The sequence below is a fragment of the Acanthisitta chloris genome, unplaced genomic scaffold (assembly GCF_000695815.1).
Source record: "Acanthisitta chloris isolate BGI_N310 unplaced genomic scaffold, ASM69581v1 scaffold12404, whole genome shotgun sequence".
Lineage (NCBI taxonomy): Eukaryota > Metazoa > Chordata > Aves > Passeriformes > Acanthisittidae > Acanthisitta > Acanthisitta chloris.
Window position 1 is genome coordinate 32,369 of NW_008668817.1, and position 27,749 is coordinate 60,117.

Here is a 27,749-nt window from a genome sequence, read left to right on the forward strand (position 1 = left end):
CACACTGGCAAAGGAACACTGTAGAGCTGTATGCAACTGTCTTCTTTTTATGGAACAACACATTTATAGAAACGTGGGAGGGATAACCTACAGTAAGAGGAAGTGTCCTTTGCAACAATCCTCTTATTCATCTTAAGAGTCTCACATCCCATTGACAATTACTTCCCTGGGCTGTAAAACTCTGTTCCTTCCTCAGGTTTTAGCACAGACTCAGTCTGTGTCGCTCCTCCTAGCTCAGACCCTGCCCCTTTTGATGCCAGAGCCTACCCTTCCACGGGGTTATCCTGCCTGAAATGTGCCTATAGGCACAGTTCTTCTCTATCTGTCACTGTAAAATACATTGAGTGCAGCCTTGGTTGAAGTTACTACTTGTGAAACTGGTCACTGATAAATGGCTGTCAGCCAACTGAAGCACCAGCAGATTTGTTATATTTATTAAAAGCCTGTTTAAGAACTCCTACGACCCTAGTATTTCAACTATAATTAACTTAATATATTCAGGAAGAGAGGAATATTGAGTAAGAATAATGGATAAGACCAGGGAACTGTCTCACTGTGTGTCCATTTCCAACTATGGACAATGACAAACCCTATCTGAGAATAAGCAAAGGCATGCACAGCAAAGCCCTGACACACTGTCCCACCTTCCAGCAAAATGGAAAGGATCTCTGAGCCCAGGGCTGTATCTTAGCATTTATCTTTGAAGTATTATACCATGCATTCATGTGATCACTTTTTGAATCCAGGTACATTTTCGGCATTCACAAGGAACTCAGTTTCAACCAGCTGCCTTCTGCCATACTCAGTGAAGAGCTCTGATTTTCCCCAAAACATGCACCCCAGGTTACTGAGTCATTCAGAGAAAGAGCTGTGAAGGACACATTTCCCCCATACATCTTTTAACCAAAACCTCATCTCTGCCTCCCCTTAGTCGTTCTCTGGGGTTAAGCTGGCACCAGCTGCTGGAGGCAGTTAAAGCACATGAAATATTGGCTGCACCAATATCTGTAATGCTCATATCTCCTGAAAAGTAAGTTCGAGATATCCCAAGGTCAGCATCTTCGGCTGAGGCTCATTACTGGATGCTTAGGTGTTTTCTCATTCTTTGACACTCTGTTTGGTCACCAAGACCCAAAGCCACCTGCTTCCTGGAGGTATCTGCCTCCTTTGTTTAGCAACACAGCTAGACTGCAGCAATGTAGCCTTCACTTTACAGTAGTTAACTGCCTTAAGTCAGAAAGGATAACCTAAGCCTAAAGTTTTTTGGTCCATTTGAAATAAAGCACCCACAATATCAGAGCATTATGATGCTAGGCCACTGGTTCATTGCTAAGCTGGAGGAAGGAAAGCCAAAACCAAAAGTCCCAGACCCATTTTGTTACAGCTTTTCAGTCTTCAAAGTTTTCCCACGCAGTTTCCCAGCTTGCTATGCCTTGTTTTTCTTAGGAGATCTATCAAGGTCATAACTTGAGGTGTTATAGTTTAAGGGTCTCAGTACAATTCTTTGATATCAACAAGTCAAATATCAACTTATTCTGCTTTTTAAAAAACAAAAAAAATAAAACAATATATATTTGTAATGGGATGTACAAGCTGTGGCTGTACAAAGCACTAAAAGAGATTTGAGTGGAAGAGCCTAACAGAAGGTCCCATGATTGAAATATCATTGAAAGTATTGTGAGAAATAAATTTACAGAATGAGACTGATGTAGCCCAGCTGGAATATATGTGGACACACAAAATGCATGGAAGATGAGAAGAATTTTAAAGTGAGCAACTGATGCTTCCAACTTAAAAACATTTCTGTGAGGTAGCACATTGGCCTCTGATCTTGGAGTGTTTTGTCTCTTACACTGCTGGCAGTTTTGAGCAACAATCTGCACCGCAGTGTATGGTGGTGGCATTTGGCAAAGCCTGCCTTTGCCCAAACACCCAAAGGAAGGGAAAAAAACAGAGTGCAAGGGAAAAAGGGGAAAAAAAAAAGAAAACCACAAACAAATTTGTCTGGCAGAATCACCCTACACTCTAGAGCTAGATTCAGAGAATTAGTGTTCCAGGAACACACAAATACATAAACCATAGGAACTGCAAGCAAGTTACAGACTAGCCACAAAGTCCTGACTGTCCTGCAAAGAGCCTATGGAGCAAACAGGCATGACAACTCAAGGACAAGACAGGAAGGAGACACAAAGATCGGAAACCAAAAGAAAAATTTTAAGTGCTTTCCCAGGTTCACACCAGATTACTGCTTTACAGCTGAGAATTCAACTCAGACTTCTGAACTCCTAGTCCAGGGCTTCAAACATACAACATTTTCTCTTAGGGGAACAACAACAATTTCAAACAAAGCTCTCTAGGACATGCCAAGTTTGGTGGTGGTGTAAGGGCCTGGGTTTTTTTAAACTCTCTGATTATTTAAATAACAAACTGGGTGGTCAGCAGTGTTTGTCACACACTGGCTAGTTGCTGGCTGTTTCAGAAAGGAGACAGTGACTACTAATGGTAACAGCTAATAAAGTGATCCCTTCAGTTCAAATAGTATGGATGCCTTGGAGATCAAACGTCAGGATTTCTTTACTGGAGATGGTAACTACTGAGGCATGTTTGTACTGCTTTTGTCAAACAAGGGACACTTTGAACATTACTCTGTCTCCTGGTGGGCCTGTGAAGGGACCACTGAACACTCTGAGGTCTATTTTAATACTGAGGGAGACTAGGCAAAGAACCAGACAGGACCTGAATTCACTCAAAGGATGGAGACAAGCAGACAATTTCTGCCTTTAAATGTTCAATGATGAGATTTCGGTGCTTCCAGAATCATTTATAAAGCGTGGGATATGTTTAAGAGGAGAAAAAGGTAATTATTTCACCATTTCCTTTTAAGGAGGTAACTTCTTTGTGTCAAAAAAATTTAAAATCAATATTAAAACGTAAGCATTTACCTGCATCTTTTGCCTTTTCATTGGCTTACTTTTGGGTTTAGTGGGAGGTGTTGGGGGATTTTTTTGGTGGTTTTTTTTCAGGGTTGGGAGGTAAATGAAAGCAGATTTCTAGTGATGTGATACTATTTCTAAAAACTTTAATTTTTAGGAACCTCAAGTTCATGCTACAGGCTTTGTCTTTCACACTTTCCTTCCCTAAATGATTCATATCAGAATTTTTATCACTTTAAACCATTAACAGCAGAGACATAGCAAGAGGTTAATGCAGTCTGGCATTCAAAGAATGAGGACCAGCATTTAATGCAATTTTAAATGACTGAGGAAAATAAGCAAGCACTGAAGTGGCAAGTGATGCCAAATTACTAAGTTTATCCAAGACAAGAAAAAACCATGATGAAATTCAGAAACACAGAAAATGAAAAAGATAGCTGGGGCACACAAAACCTAATTTTGATAAAACTAGAGTAATAGCCACTTTAGAGAAATAATTTAATATTTATTGTTGGGTAACATTCAAGAGAAGGAAGAGGGTAGCACTATGGACAGACCCATGTTATGCAAGGCAGTTGCCTGAAGAAATGACACTTGAATTAAAGGTTGAGATTCTGTTAGATATAAAAAGAACAGGTGCATTTATCTATTATGAGCCAGTTTGCTCCGCAGTGTGTAATAAATCTTTCATTGAGTCCAAATTTTTATTCTAGAACCTAGCTAAAATGGTCTTCTAGCTGAAACACTGGCCAAGGCTTCGCAGGTGAAGACATTATGGGTCTGGCTCTGGAACAGAGAGAGAGTAGTCCTGCCTCAACTGTCCATGCTAGAGGAAGTTTTGATTCAGATCTAATTTCATGTAATTCTTACTAAGTTTTGTGCAGTACTTGGTAAAGTACTTTTATATATGAGAGAACTTACAACTTTGCCAATAATCATTAGCTTCACAGTCTTTGCCAGAGAAGGATTAATCTTATGGCTGTGGATCACATCAGTGGAGGAAAGCAGTGGAAACCCTGGTAAAAATAAACCCACACAACATGGCTACCAGGTATGGATATAGTGACTCAGAACTTGCAAAATTATACCAAACATCCACTATAGTCCAGTGTAGTAAAAGATTTTGTGTAAGTCTAACAAAGGAGAGAGAAAAAACCAAAATAATCTCCAAGGTGTCAGTTGAAACCCCAGAATAAGACCAAAGCCCAGAGGCAGGAGGAGTGCCTGCCGTCATGATTAGAACCTAGGGAAAGGTATTTATTTTTATCATGGCAGTTTGGCCTTCAAAGAAACTGACACAGAATCAAAGAAACTCCAACTCTGCCTCTCTGCACTTCTAAAGCTTTTAAGATGAACACCCTTGGGAAGAAACAGAGAGCATGTTTTAACAATGTCCTTACTGTGCATTTAGGAAGTTAAGCAAACAGGACAAGTTGGCCAAAATCAAGACTACCTTTCCAGTAGTCATTTTCACACCTGCAACCCCGTGATTGAAATGCCAGGTCCATGATCCAAAGGCACTGGCACGACCTCTCTGCCTGAGGCTCCACATCCCAGGTGATGCTTTCTCCTGGGAACGGAAGAGGAGCTTGAGTGTTCATAAGCCATGCAGCACTGCAAGTGTGTGGATCCACAGACTTGGTGGGCAGAGATGGTGCTTATCACTGGCAGACTGGTAACCACTAAGGTGACAGATTTGTCCCTCTTTATATTGCTGATGACCTACAAACCAGGTTATTGCAGCTTTGTAGCAACATACCTTCCTACACCAGAAGTCACTGCTGCAGCTTATTTATTATTTTGCTTGCCCATTGACAGCAAGAAAAACTCTTCCAGCTCTATTCCCTCCTCTTCCCATAGAAAGGCAACCCAGTCCTTCATTTATGAGGCAAAAAAACTTGAGAAAGAGACAGAAGGACATATGCTGCAGCAAAAATGCAATTTCTTAGCAAAAGCATTGCTTGCTATAGAAAGACAGTGGATTTTCACTTACTGTCCATAATGTCTTCCTCCCCACCTTCAAGTACCACCACTTTGTCACACTACACAGCAAAAGTCATTTCAAACTAGTATAACTCTTTCCAATGACACTTTGGATCAACCTCCACACAGCACCTTTTGAGAGACAAGCTCCACATGTTCTTTTGCCTTCAAATGTACCATCAATATTACTTTAGTCATATGTAGATGTTTCAATAGTTACTCAAATCAGCTCAACAAAATCGTTGACAATGATTCAGCAAAACAAAAGATTTTAATGCATCTGAGGTTTCATGTACCAACAAGTCGCCCTTGGCTTTCTTATGACCTAGTAGAGACCTATCAACAGAGTCTGACTTGTCTTGCCCTTAAACACACATGTGAAATAGGCCAAGTGAATCATGCCCTAAAAATGCTTATTTCTTACCATTAAATGTAAGGACAACTGAAGGTGAATAGTTACAGATGGAACGAGATGAGTATCACTCAGCCATACACATCAGCCTCATTTACACCCACGCAGCTGTCACTTTTTCACTCAGATGACCACTTTTGGCATCTTATTCCAGACAATCCCCTCAAAAACTGTCCTAAGTCATGCTATTTTCCCCTGAAGTAGAATATTTTATTTCTTCCAGGGGCCTAAAGTGCTATGAGGTAACAAGCTTTAATGACTGAGCTGGAATTAAATATCCTCAGCATCACAGCTTAGTTTCTTTGCACTATTCGGGAAAGAGATTACATGGAAAAAAACCAAAACACTTTCTTGTAGGCAAAATTGTACCTGTTTTCAGTGTTTGACAAAAACCTGAGGATTGTCTACTGAAAAGATCCGTTTGCAAATGCAGCATTAAAACAAAAATGCATCTTTTTTTTTAAGTCACAACTAAAAACCTAAAGAAAGAAAGTTTCAATCACCTGTAGTATAGACTTAACTGATAAAACAAAATCCATCCAGCTGTATTATCCTGCTGCAAGAGGCAGTGCAGTAAACACTGCAGCTGTCCTCTCACTGAAGGGCAGTGCTGAGTCCTAATGTCACCCTCGTGTCTTTGCTCACCACTGTCTCCATCAGAAAGGGCCTGGTATATTCTTTTTGTATGTGATGGTAAACACTTCTAGGGGGTATATGGCTTAGCATCACAGTCCCCCAGACACTGACTGGTAAAAATCATGGATATGTGCCCCTTTAATCTCTTGCAATTGTGTTCGTAAAACTTAGGCCTGAAAGAGAACTATCTGAGATAAGCAGGAAAGATTTATGCAAGAGCTGCAGTCACCTCTCACTTCCTTCAGTGTCTTCTCCTTCCTTGGACTACCCATCAGCAATTCTCAAGCAAAGAGGGCAAGAGCAGTCCGGAGAGATTATCATATCTGAAGGATAAAGGTCTGTTCCTAAATGTGCTCTTGTTCATGACTAGCACGTAAAAGTTCACGTCTTGTTAGGAATTTTTAGATGTTACTATAATATACCCTTACTGTTTCTCCTTTCCTAGGGAAGATGTCTTATAAACTTCCTTCTAAACAGGCTTTCTTTTTCAAAGAAATTCTGATTAGGGGTGATTTCTTTAAAAATGCATTACACATTAAATATGTATATACATTAATAAACATATAAAAATAACATTAAACCCAGAATCATTCCCTCTCTCTTCATATGAGCAAGACTGCTCCAAAGTAAGAGAAAAGGATAACAGCAGAAGGCTTAGATGTGCAAATGACTGGAGTTTATTCCAGCTCATTACTGAGGAATACATGGTCTGTATAAAATGAAGGATCACCAGAAAATACATACTGAAAAGTTGTAAATATTAGTCAAAATACTACTAAATTTGTGGTAATAATACTAAAATAAAAATAGACACTTATTTGTATAGACACTTTATGACCCAGAGTCCTTCCCTAAGGGAATGAAAAAACTTGCATATTTTTAGTTTCATCCATCTGTCCAGTGCAGCAATCTCATGAGTCAAGACTTTCATCATCTGTGTTTACTGTATACATATGATAATAATTTGCAGCCACAGCTTGATGTAGTCTTGTATTTCATACCCACATTCAGTAGTATGCATCAACAAAAGTAACTTCTTGCAACACCTCAAAAAGAACAACTTTTCTGATCCTGAGGGTAGAGCACAGATCAAATGGTGAGGACGAAGCTGAATAAGAATATTCCATCTGTTCAAAATTGCAAGTTGGACTCAAATGGGCAAAACCTGGTCATACGTTTCCTTAACTATGTTATTACTAACTAAATAACTATCAAGGCAATTGGCACACTTTCCTGAAACACTGCAAACTGTAGTTAGAGAGGCACAGTTTTGACAGTTATCAGGTGACAAAGAGGTTTTAAAAGAGAAGCATTTCACAACAGAGGTATGCTAAACTCCTCTGCCAAAGCCTAGAGTCAGCTGCAGGTCTAGCACAGACCAATGAGCTCCTCGGCAGAGTGCAAGTTTGGCCGTATGCCTCCTGGCAATCCAAGCTAACCTACATGCTATGTTCTCAAAGGATCATAAATCAAGCTTGTATTGGATAATGCTGAGCTGCTGGCAAACTGCTACACAACACCTGTCTCATGGTCTACACCTACCATCCAGCCTAGCACTAGGGGACTGCATTCAGCAGAACAAGAAGAGACTTAGTAGTAGGAAAATCAACATAGCAAACGACATCTGTTTTGTTGTGAAGACCCCCAGGTATCATTCTACTACATTTTGTCATGAGTCCTTTGCAAAGTACATCATACAGCATAAGCGTCTGACTGACTAGACTTTCCTCTAACACACATGTAAGATCTCTAAGAAGTGGGGGAAAAATTAAGCTGGAGAGAAAGAGGAAGGAATGTGAGAGAAATATGACAATACACATCACAAGATCCTAAATTCATTTAACTAGTCCTTGCATCTTGTTATTAGAAGCATATGATATGTATTTATACACGACTAATGCTCTTCATTTCTTCTTTGCACCTACTTATTTCATTTCCTGCTTCTCAGCCACCTGCAGAACACTGCACTGTTCAGTTGGCACAGACTGCAACTATACCAAAAATACATAAGCCTTTCCAAGATTTGGATTTGTTTTTTCTTAATAAGATACAAATTATTTCTGACCTTTCTTTTCATTCTGGTTCTGACTAGAACTAGTAGGATGACAGTACATATGTTCTCAGAAATGCCCCTACAACAAAGCATTTACAGGCAAGCCAGAACAGGCAAATGCAAGAGAGGAAAACCTCTCATGGGACCTCCAGCATAAACTCTGCTTTCTCAAAAGATTTAGACAGCTTATATACTCTTTTGGATTATATTAGGGATTTCTCTGAATTTGTCAGGCTTTATACTTCACCAGGGCACAAAGCAATGGTCTTCTCCCAGTGGCACACAACCAAAACGGTGATTTAGAACAGTGATTCAGTGGTCTGCTCAATGATTTAAAAGTAGTTTATAGCTGTTACAGTTGCATGTTTTCTCCAAATAAAGAAAATCCTTATGAGGAAAAATAACAAAAACGGTTCCTCTCTACAATTTTTCACTCTGAACTTTGCACCTAGAAGACACAGCAGAACTCGTAGAGCAAAATTCAAAGTTTAGAGGTTATGCCACTCTAACTCTGCTGCTGCTTCTGCACTTACAGAAACACTTGGCATATTTTTTTCATAATTATTATTATTATTTAAGGATTGAAAGTCTCAACACTTTCTAAAAATATTCAACGTATCTTACTGTTCAGGACTACATCTGGTGCGGGTAGCCTGTTGTGCAGCTGCAGTGTAAGCTGCACATTGTGCCCTGGGTGGGGGGAAATGGTGAAAACCCATGAAGGAGCCACGAAGTGGCAGCAGCCCTTTGTTAGGACCCTTTCCCTAACAAAGGGCACAGGGACTTGCAGCTCCATTGGGAGCATCTGTAGAACTGAATGAACAACAAGACCCAGACCAAATATCACCATTGGACCAAGAGGCACGTGTAAGAGGTGTGAAAAGCACATGAGGAACAGGAGACTGTAAGGGTACAAAAACCCAGGGATACCTTTGTTCAGGGTCCCTCCCACAAGGCACCCAGCTTGACCTGATATTGTGTTGCTGCACCATGATTAAATTACTTAAAGGAACCAGATATCTGGGACTCTGCCATGGGCAACCTGGGGCTGAGCCAGTAAAAGAAACCTCTTCAACTGCATGAGTGGTGTGTGTAGGGAGTCAGGTGGGGCATCCATTGGCTCATTGGAGCCACCTGATGCAAAGGGGTTTTGGTCCCAGCAGTGAAAGTCTGGGGCACTGTGAGTGTGACTGTGAGGCTTCCTCTTACAAGGAAGGGATTTTAAAGCCTTTCCAGCAGACCATTGTCCCTATACACTTGGACTTTACTAAAACTGCTTTTTCATGTCACATGGCGCATTTCACTTGCAGCTTTCTATATCCTGGCAGGTCAAAAACATGTGAAAGAATGTATAAATTTATAAGACATAACCTGTTTCAACTTATATTCTTTGTTAGTTGTTTCTATTTTTACTGTTTTCGCACCAAAGTTATTAATGTCAGTTCCCTAATCCTGCCAAATGAGCAGCTGTTTGTGTGCTAATAGGATGAAAATTACCAATTCATGACAAATTTAATCAGTTGTATTTTTAACTTGTTTTGTCAACCAAAGAAGTTTTAAGTGATGTGTGTGCCAACAGAAGGAAGTAGCAAATTTACTTTACTCTCACATTAGATTCCCTTAGATTTACCACAAGCCTTTTGTATTTCAGTCTAGAATTTAACACCAGACTAGAGTGTTTCAAATAAAACAAGCAATATAAACTATTGCAGGATTCTCTCCCTTTTCATTATGTTTTCTTATTACAGTCAGGCTATCACCCAGTCCTAGCCTTATGCCATTAGGCATGTTCAGATATTACACAGTAAAACATATTTGGGGGCCTTAAAAGCCCATTCATAAATGGAGATTAAAAATGAGTAGAACAACAAGATGGCAATAAACCAATTTGCATAAACCCCATGCAAAAGCCACCTAATATTATTTTTCAGGTTTTCATAGAGAAGAAATTCACAAATAATTTCAAGGAGGGCTCTATTTGCAAGAAACTGCCTATGTTACATATGAGAACAAGAAATCACAAACACCAACAGGTGCAACTTACACAGAAAATGTGGCCAAGAACTTAAGAATAAAGGCAGACTAGAAGATCTGGTGAAATTTTCTTTGAAACACCAATGGAAATATCCAACCCTTAAAATCAGATTGAACATATTCTTAAAACTTGACTGCTTCACTGCTTTGAGAATAGCTTTCAAAAGCATGTTTTTTTCAAAGATGACCCTTTTTTCCAAGCAAAAGTGACCACTGAAAGCAAGCACAGTTGTCACATTGTGACACATTTGATGGGAGAAAAGGCCATTGTAAATTCACAACATATTGAAGTGGAGAAGCACAATCTAATTTGCCTAATGCATCCAATCCATAAGGATAGGACAAGGGGTAACAAGTTTAAGCATATGCCATCAGGTCAAAGATATTGTGGGGAGGGGGAAATTGATTTGAGCTCTCAGATAACTACTTATTTCAAATCTCCAGAGAACATCTAGTGTAGGACAGGACAGAATACTAAACATTCCCTAGAGTAATTAGGGGAATTGACAAACAAAAAAATACGCAGCAAACTGGAATTCTATGACCAGGGATTTACCTTTTGATCACCAGCACAACCATACCAACTGTTAACTACAGCACTGCATATGGAAGCACTGGTGGGTGTGGGGGGTGAGGCAAAGACACAGAGCATGTGCCTTTCCTCAACTGTTTCTGGACCTTCAGAGTTCAAGATTAATTCAATTCTACACCTGAAGTTACATAGTGAATGTCTCTTTATGGGAGAAAGGGAGAAAAGGTGCTTTCTGCCAAAAGAAAAGCTCTATGCCTGCAACCTATTATTCCCACGTTTCTTCAAACATATTGACCCACACTTTTGGTATGAATTAGGGCACTGGATTAGCATTATGTGTTGCCACCCAAACCAAACACAGCGTATTTAAGAGTCTCCCTAGGAGACTCTATTCTGACTACAAGGAGGTAATAGGTTTGGAACATACTCAGAAGCCACAGACAACAATATTCATTGTTTTCTTTCTAGCCTAGAGAGTTTTCTGTTGCAAGTTGCTTCCAGTGTTTCCTGATGAAGTGCCCTGTTCATTGCTTCCTAAGGGTAGCAAAATGACAGAGTAACAGTTTTAGGCACTCCCCACTTTGGGCAGGATAAGCCAACCATGTGCATGTGTGTGTTCGAAACTACCACACAGACTGATATTCCTCCGTGTGTTCTAAACAGGAAAACCACTAAGACAAACAAGCTGCTCCCTATTGCAATTTTCTGCAGCAATATTTTAGCATTAAGCATATTCCCCTTAAATGTAAATTTGTCCCCAAGTACTAATAAACTTCTACAGCACAATTTGCCATCATGTGTTTAGCTTATATTGCCCTCTACAAAAAACATGCTAGAAAGTTTCAAAAACAATAGTGTTGCCTTCTTTACTGCTTCTTTCCACCTGAGAAAACAAACTCTTTGTTTAACCAGGAGTGCCAGAGAAAGCAAAAATACTCCTCTCCATAATTACCTGCCTTTTGAAATTATTTTTACTAGCATAAAGTGCAACACCTCTTTTATCTCTGTTTGGCCATTCACTTCCTAAAAGTGTCATCACTGGGAAATGAAATTCCCTCTTTCAGACAAAAGCCCCATGGACTGTCTCTCAAAACTGTGGGCTCTGGTATCAAACAATAACAGAAAGGCTTGGGTTGGAAAGAATCTTGAAGATCATCTAATTCCAACCCCATCTCTGCAGTAGGCAGGGACACCTTGCACTAGACCAGGTTGCTCAAAGCCCCATCCAACCCAGCCTTGAACACTTTCAGGGATGGGGCACCCACAGCTTGTCTGGGCAACCTGTTCCAGTGATTCACCACCCTCTGAGTGGTGGGTGATCTTCTTCCTAAAATCTAATCTAAACCTACTATCTTTTAGTTTAAAACAGGTCCCCCCCTGTCCTGTCACTATCTGCCTGCGTAAAAAGTCACTCTCTCTTTTTTTCATAAGCCCCTTCAAGTACTGGAAGGCCACACTGAGGTCTCCCTTGAGCCTTCTCTTCTCCAGGCTGAACAGCCTCAGCTGTCTCAGCCTGTCTTCATAGGAGAGGTGCTGTCTGGTCATTCTCCTCCCTAAGAGTGTTGTGTTCTGTCTAGGCCTAAATCTGCCACTCCTGAGTCTCCAAAATGTTTTATCCACAGATGAAATCTCTTTTTGAGAAACTACAGTCTCAGACAAGGAATACATAAGTGGTCAGACAGCAAAGCCAGGCATATGCCTGTTACTGAATGCATAAGAGCAGCACTGAAGTGGCATGCTTCATCAAGATTTTACATGCAATAATTCTCAACTCTGTCAAAACTTAAGAAATATGCATTTTTGAGACTACTTTTATTGAAAAATAAATCATATCCCTTTGCCATTACAGAATATGTCACAGGGACAAGCTTAACAAGGGGCTCAAAATTAAAGACTTGCACCCCTTTAGGGTTTAGCAGGGAACACTACAGTTTAAAAAAGCAGGTAAAAAAATATGCAAGGCAGGCAAAGCAGAATTTAACCAGCTACTGTGCTATAAGTCTACTAACTGAGCCACATTCAAAATGCTATTTATTTCTTTTGGGGAGCATAAAATCTCTCCTTGGATTAATCAGGCACTTTGACAGCAGCTCCACCACAGCAACCAGGTTTCTGCCTGGGCCATAAACAACATATTTGGCCTTTTTTATACATGCTGGTAAAAGTCAAAGAGTGAACTTGAGTAAAATCAGTTACCTTGCTAATGCTTCAAATGGGGTGGTGTATTTTATTTTATTGTTTTTATAATGGACAAGCACTGTACAGAGCAGAAAACACTCAAAGACACTCTCCAACCAGAAAGGAGGAGATATTTGCTCACCTAATTATATCATCTAACACTGTGAGGAGGAAAAAAAAGTAATTTCTTTTAAAACCAGAGGAGAACTTCTGGACAAAAGCTCTGCCTTCAGCTCACACCTGAAAACCTCCCACTGGCCTCAGGACACAAGAGCCTTTGGGCTACCACACAGTTCTCTAGCTACTCTGTCCAGTAAAAAGCCCTTGAATAGTTAACAGCATAATATCTGATAAAATTTTCTCTCCCAAGTAGCTGCACTACCAGCTCTAACAGATCTCGCAGCACATAACTATTTGCAGCATGGGTCTCCTCTTGAGAGGGGCATATTTGGCAGCTTCATTTTGGTCACATTGTGCAGGGCAATTTTGAACTTCAGTATAAGCTCATCCCTGAAAGACAACCTTATTTATTCTTGGTGAATCTTGCAAAAACCTTTGGAAAAACCAAAGACAACTGAGTAGTCATTAACAGTATTTAAATCTTGATACAGTTAATGCCCAGCTCAAAGATGCCACCGACTCCGAATATTCTTTCTGGTATGCCTAAATCCCTGTACTTAAGAGGCAATGAAAAGAGTCATGCAGCTAACAACTGTTCTTCCCTTGCCTCATATGAGCTACACAGGAAAAAAAGAAGTTTCTCTTCTCCCTGGCTTACATTTCAAGGTGACACATCAGCTCTACTCAGTGCGGAGTGCATCCAAAAGGAGAGGGTTGCTCACTCTCCAGAATCAGGCAACAGAAAATACTATGTATTTCTTTTTATTTGTACTTATGTAATAAAACACATTTATTTTGCACTGCTGGAGGAGAGGCAGGCTGTGCTAATAGATTAGGAGCAGACTTTGCACAGTTTTGGAAGACAGAACTGTTCTGGAAATCATGCTTCTGTAAATAAACCCCTCTCTGTGCTTTGGGATCACCTTACCTATCCCACAGCCCTTTAAGGCTGCACACATACTATGACTGCATCTGGCTGGGTTTCTCCAGTTGACTCCGCAAAAGGATAAAAAACAGTTATATAAAACCAGAAAAAGGAACAGACCCAAAGATACCAATTCTGCTCTTGGTCTTGGGACTGAATCTCACTGCATTCATCATTCCTGGCAAAACTACACAGCAGCTTTCATCTTGCAGCGATGATAAACTTCCTGCTGCAGGATGGAAGCATTCCCTTTGTCTGCCCTGTGGGCCAAACCCTGTGAAATCCTAGATAATAGTGACCAAGTTTTCATAGCTTTTGCTACTGGGAAAGCAGTCTGCTTCAAGCGTTATCTCTATCCTGTAATGCCACCAGCCAAACCTTTACATAGAGATGTTAAATCACACACAGACAGTGCTCAGAAGAAAGCACATCTTGTAAATGATCAAGGTGATACCATCTCTACATGACACCTGAGACCAAATGCTTTGCTGCCCAGACTCTAGAAAAAAACAAACAGATTAGCATGAATTAAGAATAAAGACTTCAATATATGCATTCCCCTCAGATGAGATCAAACAGCTACAGTGAGAGAAACAATCACCACAGACAGTGGCTAAAACTGGAGAACACTAGAGGTGAACTTTGCATGAGAACAGCAGCCTCTTCAGAGGTAATTGTGATGCATGGTAGAAAAAGGTCAGAAATGTACTTATAAAAATGCAAACTTTTGGCTACAGAACTCAGCAGTGAACAAAACACAGCTATGCAACTGCTGTTGAAAAGGCAGCATTTTATTCCAAACTTGACTGTACGAACACAGGACGAGTTCCTCACCTATGTACCTTTATGAAAAGCCACTCCTCTGTTGCTTCTCAGCCCCATCCTGCCCATGAGCTACAGCTGGATCCACTAAGAGTTAATACAATGAGCAATATGAGACTGCTTAAAACCATCAGAGGGTCACCAAGATACAGATCTTTGGAAAATATAAATGCTCTGTCTGGTTTAATCATGTGCCAGCACAAAGACAGCAGTGATGGGTAGCAACAGGCAGCTCAGCCTGCTGGCCCATGGTAGGGTAAGAAACCAGACGGTGCTTCTTTCATGAGCACAGGAATTCTACAAGGAACTTTCACAATCATCACCATTACACCTTCTGATAGATCAAGGAAGATGAGTTTTGACCCTGCATTAATCTACAGACACAATGTGCTTTGCCGTCTGTATCAAATTCGCTTGTCCTATCCACAGATATATCTATCCCAAACGTTAGGGGAACCCACATAAGACAGAAAGAACTAGGGCAGTTATTGGAAAGGGGAATCAATGTTTCCTTGGAGTTGCTGCCTTGATCACAGCATATCTTAAAACACAGCTCAATTCTTCTGAGCACCATCAAATGAATGCAGTTCCCAAGAAAAAAACACACTTCAGCTGTAGCCCAGAGACACGTGTAAGGCCTTCGAAATGAGTTGTTTTCTTCATCTTTTCTGATTCTATCCTCTTCTGCAACCTCTGCTTCTTTTCCTCTTAGTACCACAATCCATTTTCTCACATTTTTGTTTGTCATTGCTTATACCAAAAAACCAAATCCCTTTACAAAAAAGAGAAAGCTATTCAGATTTTAACTTTTTTCTTTTACTCCAGCAAAACTGACAGACAGTTGCCATACAATGTATTTATCTGCTGTTATTAGTTTTATCGCCATTGAAGGAGAATAAGATCTATAATGGCAGCACCATCATTCCCAGACAGTTGGAAGAGGAACAGTTCAGCAGTGAGGCACCTCCTGAGAGACAGCTAGACATTGACACGAGAAAGCCAGCAATGCTCCTGAACTCCTCAGCTAACAGCCATTTTCTACTGAATTTATCAGTCAAGCCTTCAAAGGTTGTTTAAATTGAAACAAATGCAGCTTTTGGAGATGACACCTGAGGTTCAGTGCGTAATGGCATTACTATCTATGCATACTAAAGAATTAAAGTTTATTAACTAGAAATCATCAGACAGAGAGATTCCAGTGAAGATAGACAACTAAAGAGTCATAAAACTGTATCACTTCTTTACATCTCTATGTCCACTACAAAACCAAACTCCATGCATTTTGAAGTCCCAAAGTTCTCCATTTCATTCTCTGTTCTCAACCAGAAAAACATATTTACTCATGAACCACCTGAATTCTAGCAACTTGAGCTGTAATTTGGTAGCCTGCCTTGTACAAGACCAAATTCAGAGCTATATGTATCCTACAGACCTCCTGAGATCCACTTAGTCACAGTTATGAGGAAATACAGATTTTAATACTCAAATTCAGTAGCAGCAATGAGAACACTAGGTCCTGTCCTGAGAGGGAATCACAAATGAGTCATGCTCAAAACATCAACACTTATCAACTGTAAAATTATTTAATGAGTATCCCTGTTGTTTATTTGCAGATTGCAACTCTTTTAGCACTCAGTTCCACTGGGGTCTCTTAAGATCAAATCTATCAAATAATGCAGAATTCAGAGGTCTATTTTTTTCAATTACTATTCTCAGTCCTTCTGTTTTGTGCCTCCAGCATACTAGAACTACACATCATTAAGACAATGTCATCCAGCAAGGCCTGGTACAGGCTTTTATTTAAAATTTAAATAACATGTGTAGCTTTGCTGTGTTCCATTTGGATTGGACACCTTGTGTACCTATCAGGGTTTGTAAAGTTGGCACATGAGGTTCTGCACAAGTCCAAAGAGCTTCTCTATTCTTGATTACAGGTAGTCCAGAACCGACATCCATATAAACCCATTTGTAACCAGGGACACAAATGAAAAATAACAAAGTGGATGCATTAAGGATGCAACTGCAAACAACTCAATTTGTCACAGAGGAGAATAGATCAGGCATATAGTAAATAAAAGGAAAAAGGAAAGCCTAAGTGAAATATATTGTATCTTTTAAACCCACATCCTTTATCACCCATTCCATCACAAAACTATGCAATCAAGGTGAATTCCGGCTGGGGTTTGTGGAGGGGTTATTTTTAATTTGTTTTTCAGGGTTTTTGTTTTAGCAGATGCTTCTTAAGGATAGTAGTGAAAGAACGTGACCCCATTTCCACTCTTTCAGAGTGTGCAGGGCTCTCTTTGATGCTTCTAATGCCATGTAGTCTTGTGGATCATATCACCTTTCCTGGGAAAGCTCGGAGATTTTCTTTTTCTCCACTACTTTGCATTCTCCCTTACAAGAACAAACATTTCCTGCTATTCTTCCACAAGTGAAAAACAGCTGCTTATAGAAAACCAGTAGCTTTATTTGTTAACCAGCTGTTTTGCTTTAAGTTGTTGGTATTTTTAAACACGTTTCAATGTTTCTCTTGCTAATAAAAATACAATTTCCTAAGAATTTTCCAGGAAAATAGTTCTTATCTTTGCATTCCCATAATCACCTAGAAATGTTCCAATAATTTTAAGAGTTTCCTGGGCATATGTAGCTTTTTAATGAACACTGTAGAGTATCCAAAAAACTACAAGAAAAGCTAGTGTGAAAGAAATCACTATTGGGTTAAGATGGAAAGGCATATGGCTTCTTTGCATCCAAACTCAATACACTGAAGTCTAACCAGATGTGCTCATTTGAAAATGACCAGAATTCATAAACTCAGAGATGTATTTTCTAAGTAGCACAGGTCTATGTTTTAGCCAACAGGCGTTTCTACAGCAGAAAGCAAAGGTTGTTCCAGAAACAAAAAAAGTATAGTCTCCTCCCAGTGATCCACACAACTTAGGAGGACAGCATTTTCTCCTTGGTTCTTTTATTTATTTTTTCTCATCAGCCATGAACAAAATGTTGATAAAGTCAAAGGATGAATTCTCACAGGTTTTAGGTACAAAGAAGCTTCCTGGAAAAGTTCAAACATTTAGGAAAATTTGGACCTCCTGTATTCTCAAAACTGTGAGACAGTGAACAAGGTCACAGAACAGTGAACTGTGAACAGTGCCAAGTGATATCTATTGAATTTAGGTCACACTCATCTTTGGGAGTAAGTCCTTCATTAAGGAGGATATATAACTGACCACACAACTTTCCCTTAGACTGGTGTTACAGGTCAGTGTTTGTAAGACAGATGTGGTCTAAAAGATAAATATCCTTCCTACATAATTTGAAAATCCATTCTACACATTTTAGAAGAAAACAGTTGTGCTTACTTTGCAAGTAGAATGGGACCTGGGTGATATTTCTTTGACAACAGCTGCCAAGTGAAGATAACTACAGTCCTAGCAAACCCTAGACAAAGCGTTTGTCACAGAAAAAACCGACCCTTTCTGTCTCAGCAGCTCTGGAAAGCACTCTATCTCTAGGACCATGACACATGTGAAATTAAGTTACGCCACTACAACTTTCAAGCCCTGATGAAATCCATAGGTTTCCCCAAATCCAAGAGCTCAACTAGTTCATTGAAGACTCCATGTTATCCTGCCATTCCTGTGCAGATTGTGTCACCAGTCCCTTGCGCGGTCAGGCCTTACACAAAACTAAATACTAAATCAGCTGCTCCTACCACAACAAGATATTGCCTCGTTGGGTGTAACACATGTAGCAACAAACCAAGACAAAAGAAGAAAGAAATCCTCTGTGCCTGATCAAAGATTTTTAAAAAATATATTTTTCTGGCACCAGATCTTGAAGGCCTGAAGGTGCTCAGACTGACAAATCATGCCAAGCAAGAAGTTCTGAGCTTCCACCCCAAAAATTTCATCCACCTGTCAGGAAATCAGATATCTGAAGCCAAGCCACACCACTTTAATTGGCTGAATAACTTTTTTTAAAGAGTGGAATTGCAGTAAGGCCAAGATAAGGAAGGACAGGAATGAACTGACCTTGACATATGCTAGGTAATGCTCGCACTTTTCCTGCATGTATGACAGTTTTAACTTCTCTGTGATCTGCCCTGCTGTCTCTCCAGAAGTCACAAAGTAAACTCTGGGTTGCTGGCTCTTTTCCTTCTTTGCTGCATCAGCAGTCAAGTTATAATTCAAACCTGTTTTAAAAAGGAAGAAGAAAAAAAACAAAGGATGTCAGTGAACAATAGTTATTTTCTAGCCACCTTTCAATGGATCCTGTTGCCCCTGGGGCATGTGTGCTTGAAGAAAGGTCAACCCTTGCAGGCCCTCAATCAATCAATCACTAAGTTTCCTGTGGCTACACAAAACCAAATCCAATTACTAACGTACTCCCATGTTTCATGTTGCTGTTATTGCCAGCCATCCTTCCCCATAGGAAATGGTATGTAAAAATACATCTAGACACGCACACTTAACAAGAAAACCAAACCAAACCAACAATAAAAAAAAAAAAAAAAACAAACAAAAAAACCCCCACAACAACCCAGAAGATGCTTAATCTATCTTGCTAACAGAAAAAGTAAAAACACAACACAAACAACAGCAACAGTCTCAAGCTTTGCATGCCTTCAAAACAGCACAAACCATGCGAATGTCAACCAGTACGTGGTTCCTGACAACTGTTTTGATTTGCAGTCATCTTAGCTTTTATTGCTCAACTAGATGTTGATGCCTTGCACTTAGTTGCCCCTTCTTAGATGGTACCATCCCTGGCAGACCTATCCAGAGACTAAGGAGCTGTATCTCTGTAAATCTTGTTTCCTGCTGCTCTGCAGAATAGGTAGCTTAACACAATCAGGTGGTTTGTGACTGGATGTGTGTGCATGTCCAGAAGAAAACCTACTTGCTACCTGAAGTACTGTGCTGGTTTTGGCTGGGCTACAGTTAATTTTCTTCACAGTAGCTGGTAAGGGGCTATGCTTTGGATTTGTGCTGAAAACTGTTGATAACACGGGGATGTTTTATTAATTGCTGAGCAGTGCTTGCAGAGAGTCAAAGCCTTTTCTGCACCTCACACTGCCTCACCAGAGAGTAGGCTGGGAGTGCACAAGAACCTGGGAGGGGACACAGCTGGGACATACCAAAGGGATATTCCATACCATATGACATCATGCTCAGTATATAAAGTGTGGGGAAAAAGAAGCAGGATGAAAGGAGGGACATTTGACATGACAGTGTTTGTTTTCCCAAAAGCTTTCCTGAAGATAGTTGAACACCTGACTGCCCCTGGAAGGTGGTGAACGAATTCCCTGGTTTTCTTTACTTGTGTGCACAACTTTTGCTTTACCTATTAAATTGTCTTTATCTCACCCCAAGAGTTTTCTCACTTTCATCCTTCTGATCTTCTGCCCCATCCTGCTGGTGGGGAGTGAGAGAGTGGCTACACAGTGCTTAATTGCCAGCTGAGGTTAAACCACAAGTACTGATACAGTGGTTTGATAACCCAAGTTGACCACACATTTCATTTTGGTAAGGACAACAACAACAGGAGCAATGAAAATGCAACAGAAGCATAAGCACTTGTTCTGCTGCTTTCTACAGACAAGGTAAATACTGATTGTGAGGTCCTTTCACTCGTCACAGACACATCAAGGAACACGAATACCGTAAGATTGGCTCACTATAAATGCCAAACAAAATGATCCCCATAATGTAACCTTTTTTTCAGCCAGAATTTTAATCAGTGTAAATGTAACACATTCCTGGACTCAAGTCTTCCTACCAATTTCACCAAGGAATCATTGCCAGGTTTTAGTGTGTTTTTGTGGTGGTGTTTGGGTTTTTTCAAAATCAATAAAAATCCTAATCTAAATTGTCTCCCTCTTTTTATTTCAAGACCTCATGTGCATGAACACATGCCAAGGTCTGCACCAATATCCTGAAATTAAAGACAAGAAAGCATGTGAGCAAACTCAGACTTTGCTAGGCAGAGGCAAAAAGCCCTGTGGGAAGATGCAGGCTTCTTCAAAGGAGGGCCAAAGGAATGAGGGGCTGCACAGCTTGTGCCTGGGGAGGTTTGTAGGGTCTCCAATGGAAGCATGATGTATTACTCTCACTGAACAATTCCTCACTGCAGGCATGGAGACACATGCCACCAGAAGGTCTGTAGCAGGCCCCTAAGCAAAGCAATTCCACCTACTGTCTCTCCAAAACAGCACTGATGTTTCCAATCACAGCAGTTCCCCCACCCCCCTTTTATTTTGACAACTTGTTTCTATGTATATCCGGTGAAGTCACATCAGTGGGAAAACTGAAATATCATGAATAAGGGTGGGGTTTTTTTCCCTCCCCAGCTTTGTTGCTTCCAAAAAGCAACCTGGGTGGGGAGGTAACTGGCCATACTTATCACTGCTCGTGGTGTAAGTTCCTCCTGCTCACTCCAGCAGAAGACTGGAAGGCAAGTTTTCACTAGCAAATCAACTCTTCCAGGTAATACCTTCAAACATTTGTCCAGCAGCTTTAGGCAAGTTTTCCTGCTTTTTTCTGGGGATCTGCCCACCCAACTTCACACATCAAATAAAAACTCCAGCATGGACTTGATGAACGCAAATGAAGGGCTCAATTCTTCTAATGACTATTCCTTTTCCATAACTAAAGTTAAATGCCTACAAACATTGATAATAGCTCCCTCTGAGAAAATTCTGGTCATACCTGCAAGAGGACTGCCAGCCAGAAGATCAGGTGTAAGAGATTCACCAAGTAAATGGCAGCAAGCATTTTATAATAGATTTTCATCATAAATGGCATATATGATGCAAGAGTCATCCCTGCACAGGGCTGAAGGCAGCACCGAAGCAGAGAGGAGTAAGAAGAGATTAAGATCAGCACATTGTATCCCATGAGCTAAAACAGGAATCACAGCTGGCTGTGCTAACGGAGGTGTTACACACTCTGAGCCACTCAGCACATCCCTTCATCACTCACTCAGATGATGACACAGCACACAAAAAGCAGGAGGCAGAACGTTAAGCAGGAATAAGCACATCTGTAAGTGCTTGTTAAACTACTAGCTATAGGACTGATTTGGAGGGGGTAGGAAGGGAGGCACCACATGGAAAAAATGAAGAACTGACTAAATAATAACAGAAAGCCATTGGAAGAGGAATGTCTGCTGTCTCTACGAGTAATTACAAGGAGAAAATGATTCATGAACTTTGCTTGCAAAGAAAATTCTTAAGTACTTAAAGTATAAAAAAACCCATGCCCTAGCAAATGAGAACACATATAGAGGAGATTCCCTCCATCCTCTTCCAACTGGCTTTCTTTTTCCCATTACTTCAAACCTTGTTTCAAATCCTCTCTCATGATGTTGTCCCTGGCTCTGAGTAGGGAGGCAACCTCGCTGCTCCGTACACTGAACAACACAACCCTGCAGCATCCCTGCTTCTGAAGCATTCTGAGAGTAGCACTGACTCAGGCCTGCATCCAAGCAATTTGGAAAAATGAGAGACAGGCAGAAATAATACTCCTGCAAAACTACAACAGCATACAGGTAAGAACAGGAGTGTTCACTTTTGTCAGGTTTTGGATCAGGCATATTTCTTCAGTCCTAGAAACATGTTCAAAGAGAGTGAAAATATCAAACAGCCTATTATCCTACACTAAATCCAACACCAGTCTTTCAGGCAACAGTAATAAAGACATGAGGACTACCTTAGAAATCAATCCACACACAAGCAATGCACGTCTGAAATGAAGCATACAGAAGAAAGTTCGAAGCAGTTTCTAACATACCTGCCCCACTCTAGCCAAATGACCAAAACCCTTCATTTTCACAACCACTAAAATTCACTTAATTCTCACACAGTACTATTAGTATTGTTGTTATTATTGTAGAGGAAATTATGCAGACTGTGGGCAGAAGTTTGCTTCTATTTTCCTTCAGAGATGAATGCAGAAGCAGCACTTGATGCACAGAGATGCCAACAGCCTGTGTTTTCTTGTCCTGGTCACCCAGAAGCTCAGAGTCTGAATGGGCTGAAGTGGCCTCATCCAAGCTAGGCAAGGACTTCCTCTAATCCCTCCTTTTCCTGCAGATACAGACATCCCAGGAAAAGCAACAGCCCCTCAAGTGAGAGAGGAAGAGCCTGAGTGAGATTCTGAGGTGACAGAGTGAAAACCCAAAGATGCCATATTTCTCATAGCTCCAAGATATACTGGAGGCTGTCTCTATCCGTGAGCATACAACTTACAGCTCTCCAGCAAGCACTGAGGCAGAGTGAAAGGCCAGACAATGCATGGCATACAGTGCAGAACATATGTTTCACTTGGGCATGATTCTTTGTTCAGATGAAAACATTACAGCAATAAATTCATACTTCTGAAGATGACAGTCTGAACGAGTATCCACAAACTTAATGAAAATCGTGCTGTCATTGGCAGTATCAAGCAGTATCCATAAACACTGTTTCATGACCAATAGTATTACAACTACGACTAGACGGATGGGGAGGGGGGGGAAGGAAAAGGTGGGTAATATTTACATGCAAGTGTGAGGCAATGCTAGATGAAGATGACTTTCCTTCACATGCCACTTAACAAAATAACCACACCTTCAAATAAGCACTGAAGACACACATTCACCAAAAGAAGGATGCTGCCCAGATGTTCAGCCTGACTTCCTAAACGTATGTAGTTTAGGAATGATCACCTTCAGCTGACCAAAAGCAAAAGAAATTACCAGCTTTCCACCAGAAAGCAACGATCTTGAGCATCCACACTGACAAGCCCTAGGGGAGTGACACTCCAGATGAGCGCTGTGCTCTCTTCATCTGCGTTAAAACTGTTTCCAGACATCCCAAGATGCCAACACTTCTTGCCACAAAACTTAGTCATAGCATATTTTAACACTTCCATATGCCTTTCAGAGTCTGAACTGGACAACAATGCATTAACAGGGATATTCCAGTTTTTTATCCCCACATTTAACCACACAGGAAAGGAACCTTTACAATATTCCCATTAATTGTTCCACCTTTTATTAATTGATATTCTTCACCTGCAATGTAATCAAAATGGCCTGTTAGGTTACTACCTGAAAGCTTATTTGAGATATTTTATCCAAATCATACCCCAAAGGGGTTTTATACAGTTTTATACAGTCAAACAGTTCTGGCTGCAATGTTTTCAAGACAAATAACTTTGTTAGAAGCATTGTATAAAAGGACAATGGTTGGAAGCTTTTTAATAATTTTCTTAATAGTAAAAAAATTCCTCGCAATGAGATGGATGTTACTCGCCAAAGAAGATGCATACGTGCTTTCACCACAATAAATCATCAGGAGTGTAATTTGTATGACAACACAGGGGAGTTCAACCAGCTCTTACAAGATATGATGTACAGGAAATTACACCTTGTAAACAAGGGGAACATTTATTTAGATCAGGAAAAGAGGTCCACAGGTCCAGAAATATGAAATTAAAGCAAAGGAAGCATTTTAAGCAGTATCCCCAGAAACATAAGAAAATCTAGATATTCAGAAAATCTATTAGGTGATTTACAGAGAGGGATTAACACCCCTGGAGCTCTCAGAGATAACTGTTTTCTTAACTGACAGAGTAGCAGGCAGTACAAAAAATACTTCGTCGAAGCATCTATTTGTCTGCCTAGAGCTATTATTTACAGGGAAGGGAAAAGTGCAAAAACACAAACTGAAGTCCCAGTTGCACCAATTCCTCTTATAATACAGAGGAATCTTAAACTTAGTAACTCTACTGTTTTGAGCTGTGCAGGTGACAGCAACAAGCTGCTTGTAGTTCTCACACCATGTGAATGGCAGAAGTAGCAGCAAAAAGCCTTTTCTTTCCCTGACTTATATAAAAACAAAATACTGCAACAGGTTGTGCATACTGGGATGCACAGATGCAAGTCACCCTTCTTGACTAGATGCTCAAAAAGGCTAGGGCACAGAGCAGTACAAGGCACTGCTCTGTTCACCAGACTCAGTGTCAAGACACAGCAAGCTGTGAGGCTGAGGTATCTTCCCTGAATGGCACAGTGCCATTCCTAAAGCATGACAAAGGTAAAACATTTAATTCCTAAAATGAACTAAATGAACACACATGTTAAAATATTTAGAAAAGTTTTATCTGTTCCATACTACTTCACACAATATCTAAGACTTGTAAACACAGGGATGTAAAAGTCATAGTTTAACACAGCCAAGACATAACGGCTTGCACAATTACACACTTACACAATTCCATTCACCTGAGAAACTCTATATATTTTACAGAGACTAACTAACCTGGAAGATATCCTTGCAATCAATCAAATATTGGACTATTTTACAGACAGGTAAACTGATGCACAGAAAAGGATTTTCTCAGGTCTGTTTCAAGAGCTCCTTGTAGACTTTCAAAAACTACTAATTCAGAGCAAATCACACCTGCTTTCTGATAACATTGATAGAGGGTACAGATACAGAAATATATTATCAAGAGGTAAACAGGAAATATGAACTTAGAAGGCTATGTTCTCTATCCTTGTAGTAAGCCCAAGGACACATCTCCCTCCTTTTACTGAGCAAGAAACTGCCCCAGTATTATGTCAGCCTAATCTGAAGGTAAAAACACACCCAGGAAAGCTCTTGATCCTCCAGCTTTCTGGAATTGTATAGCCCACATTCACATTGAAACTACTTATTTCACTTAAAAGCTCTGATACTGTCTCCAAAAAGAGCCTTTTCCTCCAGGTCAACTTGTTAGTGTGCCCCTGCCTAGGGTTGGCACGGGTACCTTACCTATTTCTCCAGGAACATGCTTGCCACTGAAGCGAAAGCATGCTGTGACATTGAGGCAGTTCACCATTTGCAAGCCATCATGGCACTGAGGAGCTGTGATATTGATGGATACAGGCAGGAAAATGGTGATGTCCATGGTAATGACAGGCCTGGATCTGGAGATCAACAGAGAAGTGGAATTGAGTAATCATTCAGAAGGAAGTTCTCAGCCGTAGGAAAAGAAAGTAGATTTGGTAAAGTGCACAATTTCAAGCAGACAGGAAAAATAAGAAAGTGCCTTTGAACTGTAAAATAAACTAGTACTTGACCTAGCTGGCAAGACCTACTAGCATTTAAATGAAAACAGTAATTTCAGCTTGAGGTTCAGTGCTCAGATACAGACTGCAGACAGGCAGCTGGAGAAATCGATATAATATGTAAAAATCATCTCCAGCAAAGGTTGCATAAAGCCTTCCTGATGACTGGAGGATAATAGAATAGCAAACACAGACAACAAATTAATGCAAATGGGACTGGTTGCTAACCATCTTGAATGGTCAGGGACCAGCAGGAAGAGACTGTAGGTTTCCACAGAATGGTCTACAGTCAAATTTGTGACCTGTAAGTCAAGGAGGGAGCACAGGGGTAAGAGCTGGATTCATACATAATTTTTCAGACAGTGTAAGAGGGACACCTGACACCACATCCATGTTTTCTGAAGGAGGGAACATTTGGCTAATTCTCTCCAGGCAAGTGGCAAGGATTGAATACTCTTTTCTGAGTATGCTCAACTGTGTTTCAGGAGTTATCCAGTGCACTGTGAATGAAAGCTTTCTATCCTTGCGCCAGGTTATTGCTACCACTAAGGTTGGATGAGGAGACCTCAGCCAGAATCACAGAGCAAGCTGAGTGCCATCAGGGCCCAGGGGTTTCTGTTAAGGAAGCTTCCCTCTCTGACCATTCAGGAGGCACTCTGGCACACACGTCAGAGACTTCAACTGCTGGGATTGAAGCCCCTTTGCAGTGGGTGGCTCCAGTGAGCCAACAGGTGCCCTGCTCGACTCCTTACACACACAGCTCTCATGCAGTCAGACTGTTTCCTTACTGGTTCTACCCAAGGTTTCCCACAGCAGAGTCTCAGTGTCTAGTTCCATAAAACAATTTATTCACAGTGCAACAACACAAAAGCAGCTTGAGCTGTGTCTTTGAGTATCTGGTCACCTGGCTGGCACCACAGGTCCCCATGCCCTTCGTTATGCAAAGGGTTGGGAACAGTTCACAGCCTCTAGCTTTGGTCTCCCACCACCCAGAGCTCAATCTGCAGCTTGTAGTGCATCTGTACACTGAGCTATCAGCACTGAATGTATTCCTCAACGTGTCTAGTTAAACAATTTATTCACAGTGCAACAACACAAAAGCAGCTTGAGCTGTGTCTTTGAGTATCTGGTCACCTGGCTGGCACCACAGGTCCCCATGCCCTTCGTTATGCAAAGGGTTGGGAACAGTTCACAGCCTCTAGCTTTGGTCTCCCACCACCCAGAGCTCAATCTGCAGCTTGTAGTGCATCTGTACACTGAGCTATCAGCACTGAATGTATTCCTCAACAACAACACAAAAGCAGCTTGAGCTGTGTCTTTGAGTATCTGGTCACCTGGCTGGCACCACAGGTCCCCATGCCCTTCGTTATGCAAAGGGTTGGGAACAGTTCACAGCCTCTAGCTTTGGTCTCCCACCACCCAGAGCTCAATCTGCAGCTTGTAGTGCATCTGTACACTGAGCTATCAGCACTGAATGTATTCCTCAACAGTCTCCTCTTTCACACAACACAGAAGCCCCATCAGCTTGATTGTGAAAATCAGCCCAGAAACCCAGGCTCTCCTGAGCTATTTCTAGCGCAGGACTTCAGCCCAAAAACTCGCAGTGTTATTCTTCCTGATTTCAATTCTGTACATGTTCAACATGAAAATGTTCTTCCAAAACCAACTCTAGTAATAAAAAAAATGTGCAGCAAACAGCAGACTCAGTTCTAAGGTAGTACCAGCAGCCACACAGTCCTTGTAAACCACTTCAGGACTCACTCCACAAACCACTTAATTTAGAGGGAGGAGAAGAGAGCAGAGATCGTGGTTACACCTAATTCATTTTAACTGGAACAAGATTCACATGAATCCCTGAGACAGTTGCTCAGATTCTTTTACTACAGCCTGAAATAACAGTACAAGTTCACATTTTGAGACAGAGGATGAAGACAATCCTAATCCTACAAATATAAACAGCAGGAAGGAAGGAGGAAAAAGAGTGAGTGTCCTAGGATCATTTTGTAACTTTGAAAAAACAC

At 40.7% G+C, this 27,749-nt stretch overlaps 1 protein-coding gene across 1 annotated transcript in view; it reads right to left on the reverse strand.

Moving 5' to 3' along the window:
* ITGA9 (integrin, alpha 9) overlaps positions 1–27,749 on the reverse strand; it is a gene marked incomplete at both ends in the record, with an annotated part of 91,711 nt that overhangs the window by 31,665 nt on the left and 32,297 nt on the right. Inside the window, 2 exons of the mRNA XM_009073085.1 lie at positions 18,666–18,826; positions 25,433–25,587. Coding sequence (XP_009071333.1) covers positions 18,666–18,826; positions 25,433–25,587 — 316 coding nt within the window. The remainder of the gene's footprint in view (positions 1–18,665; positions 18,827–25,432; positions 25,588–27,749) is intronic.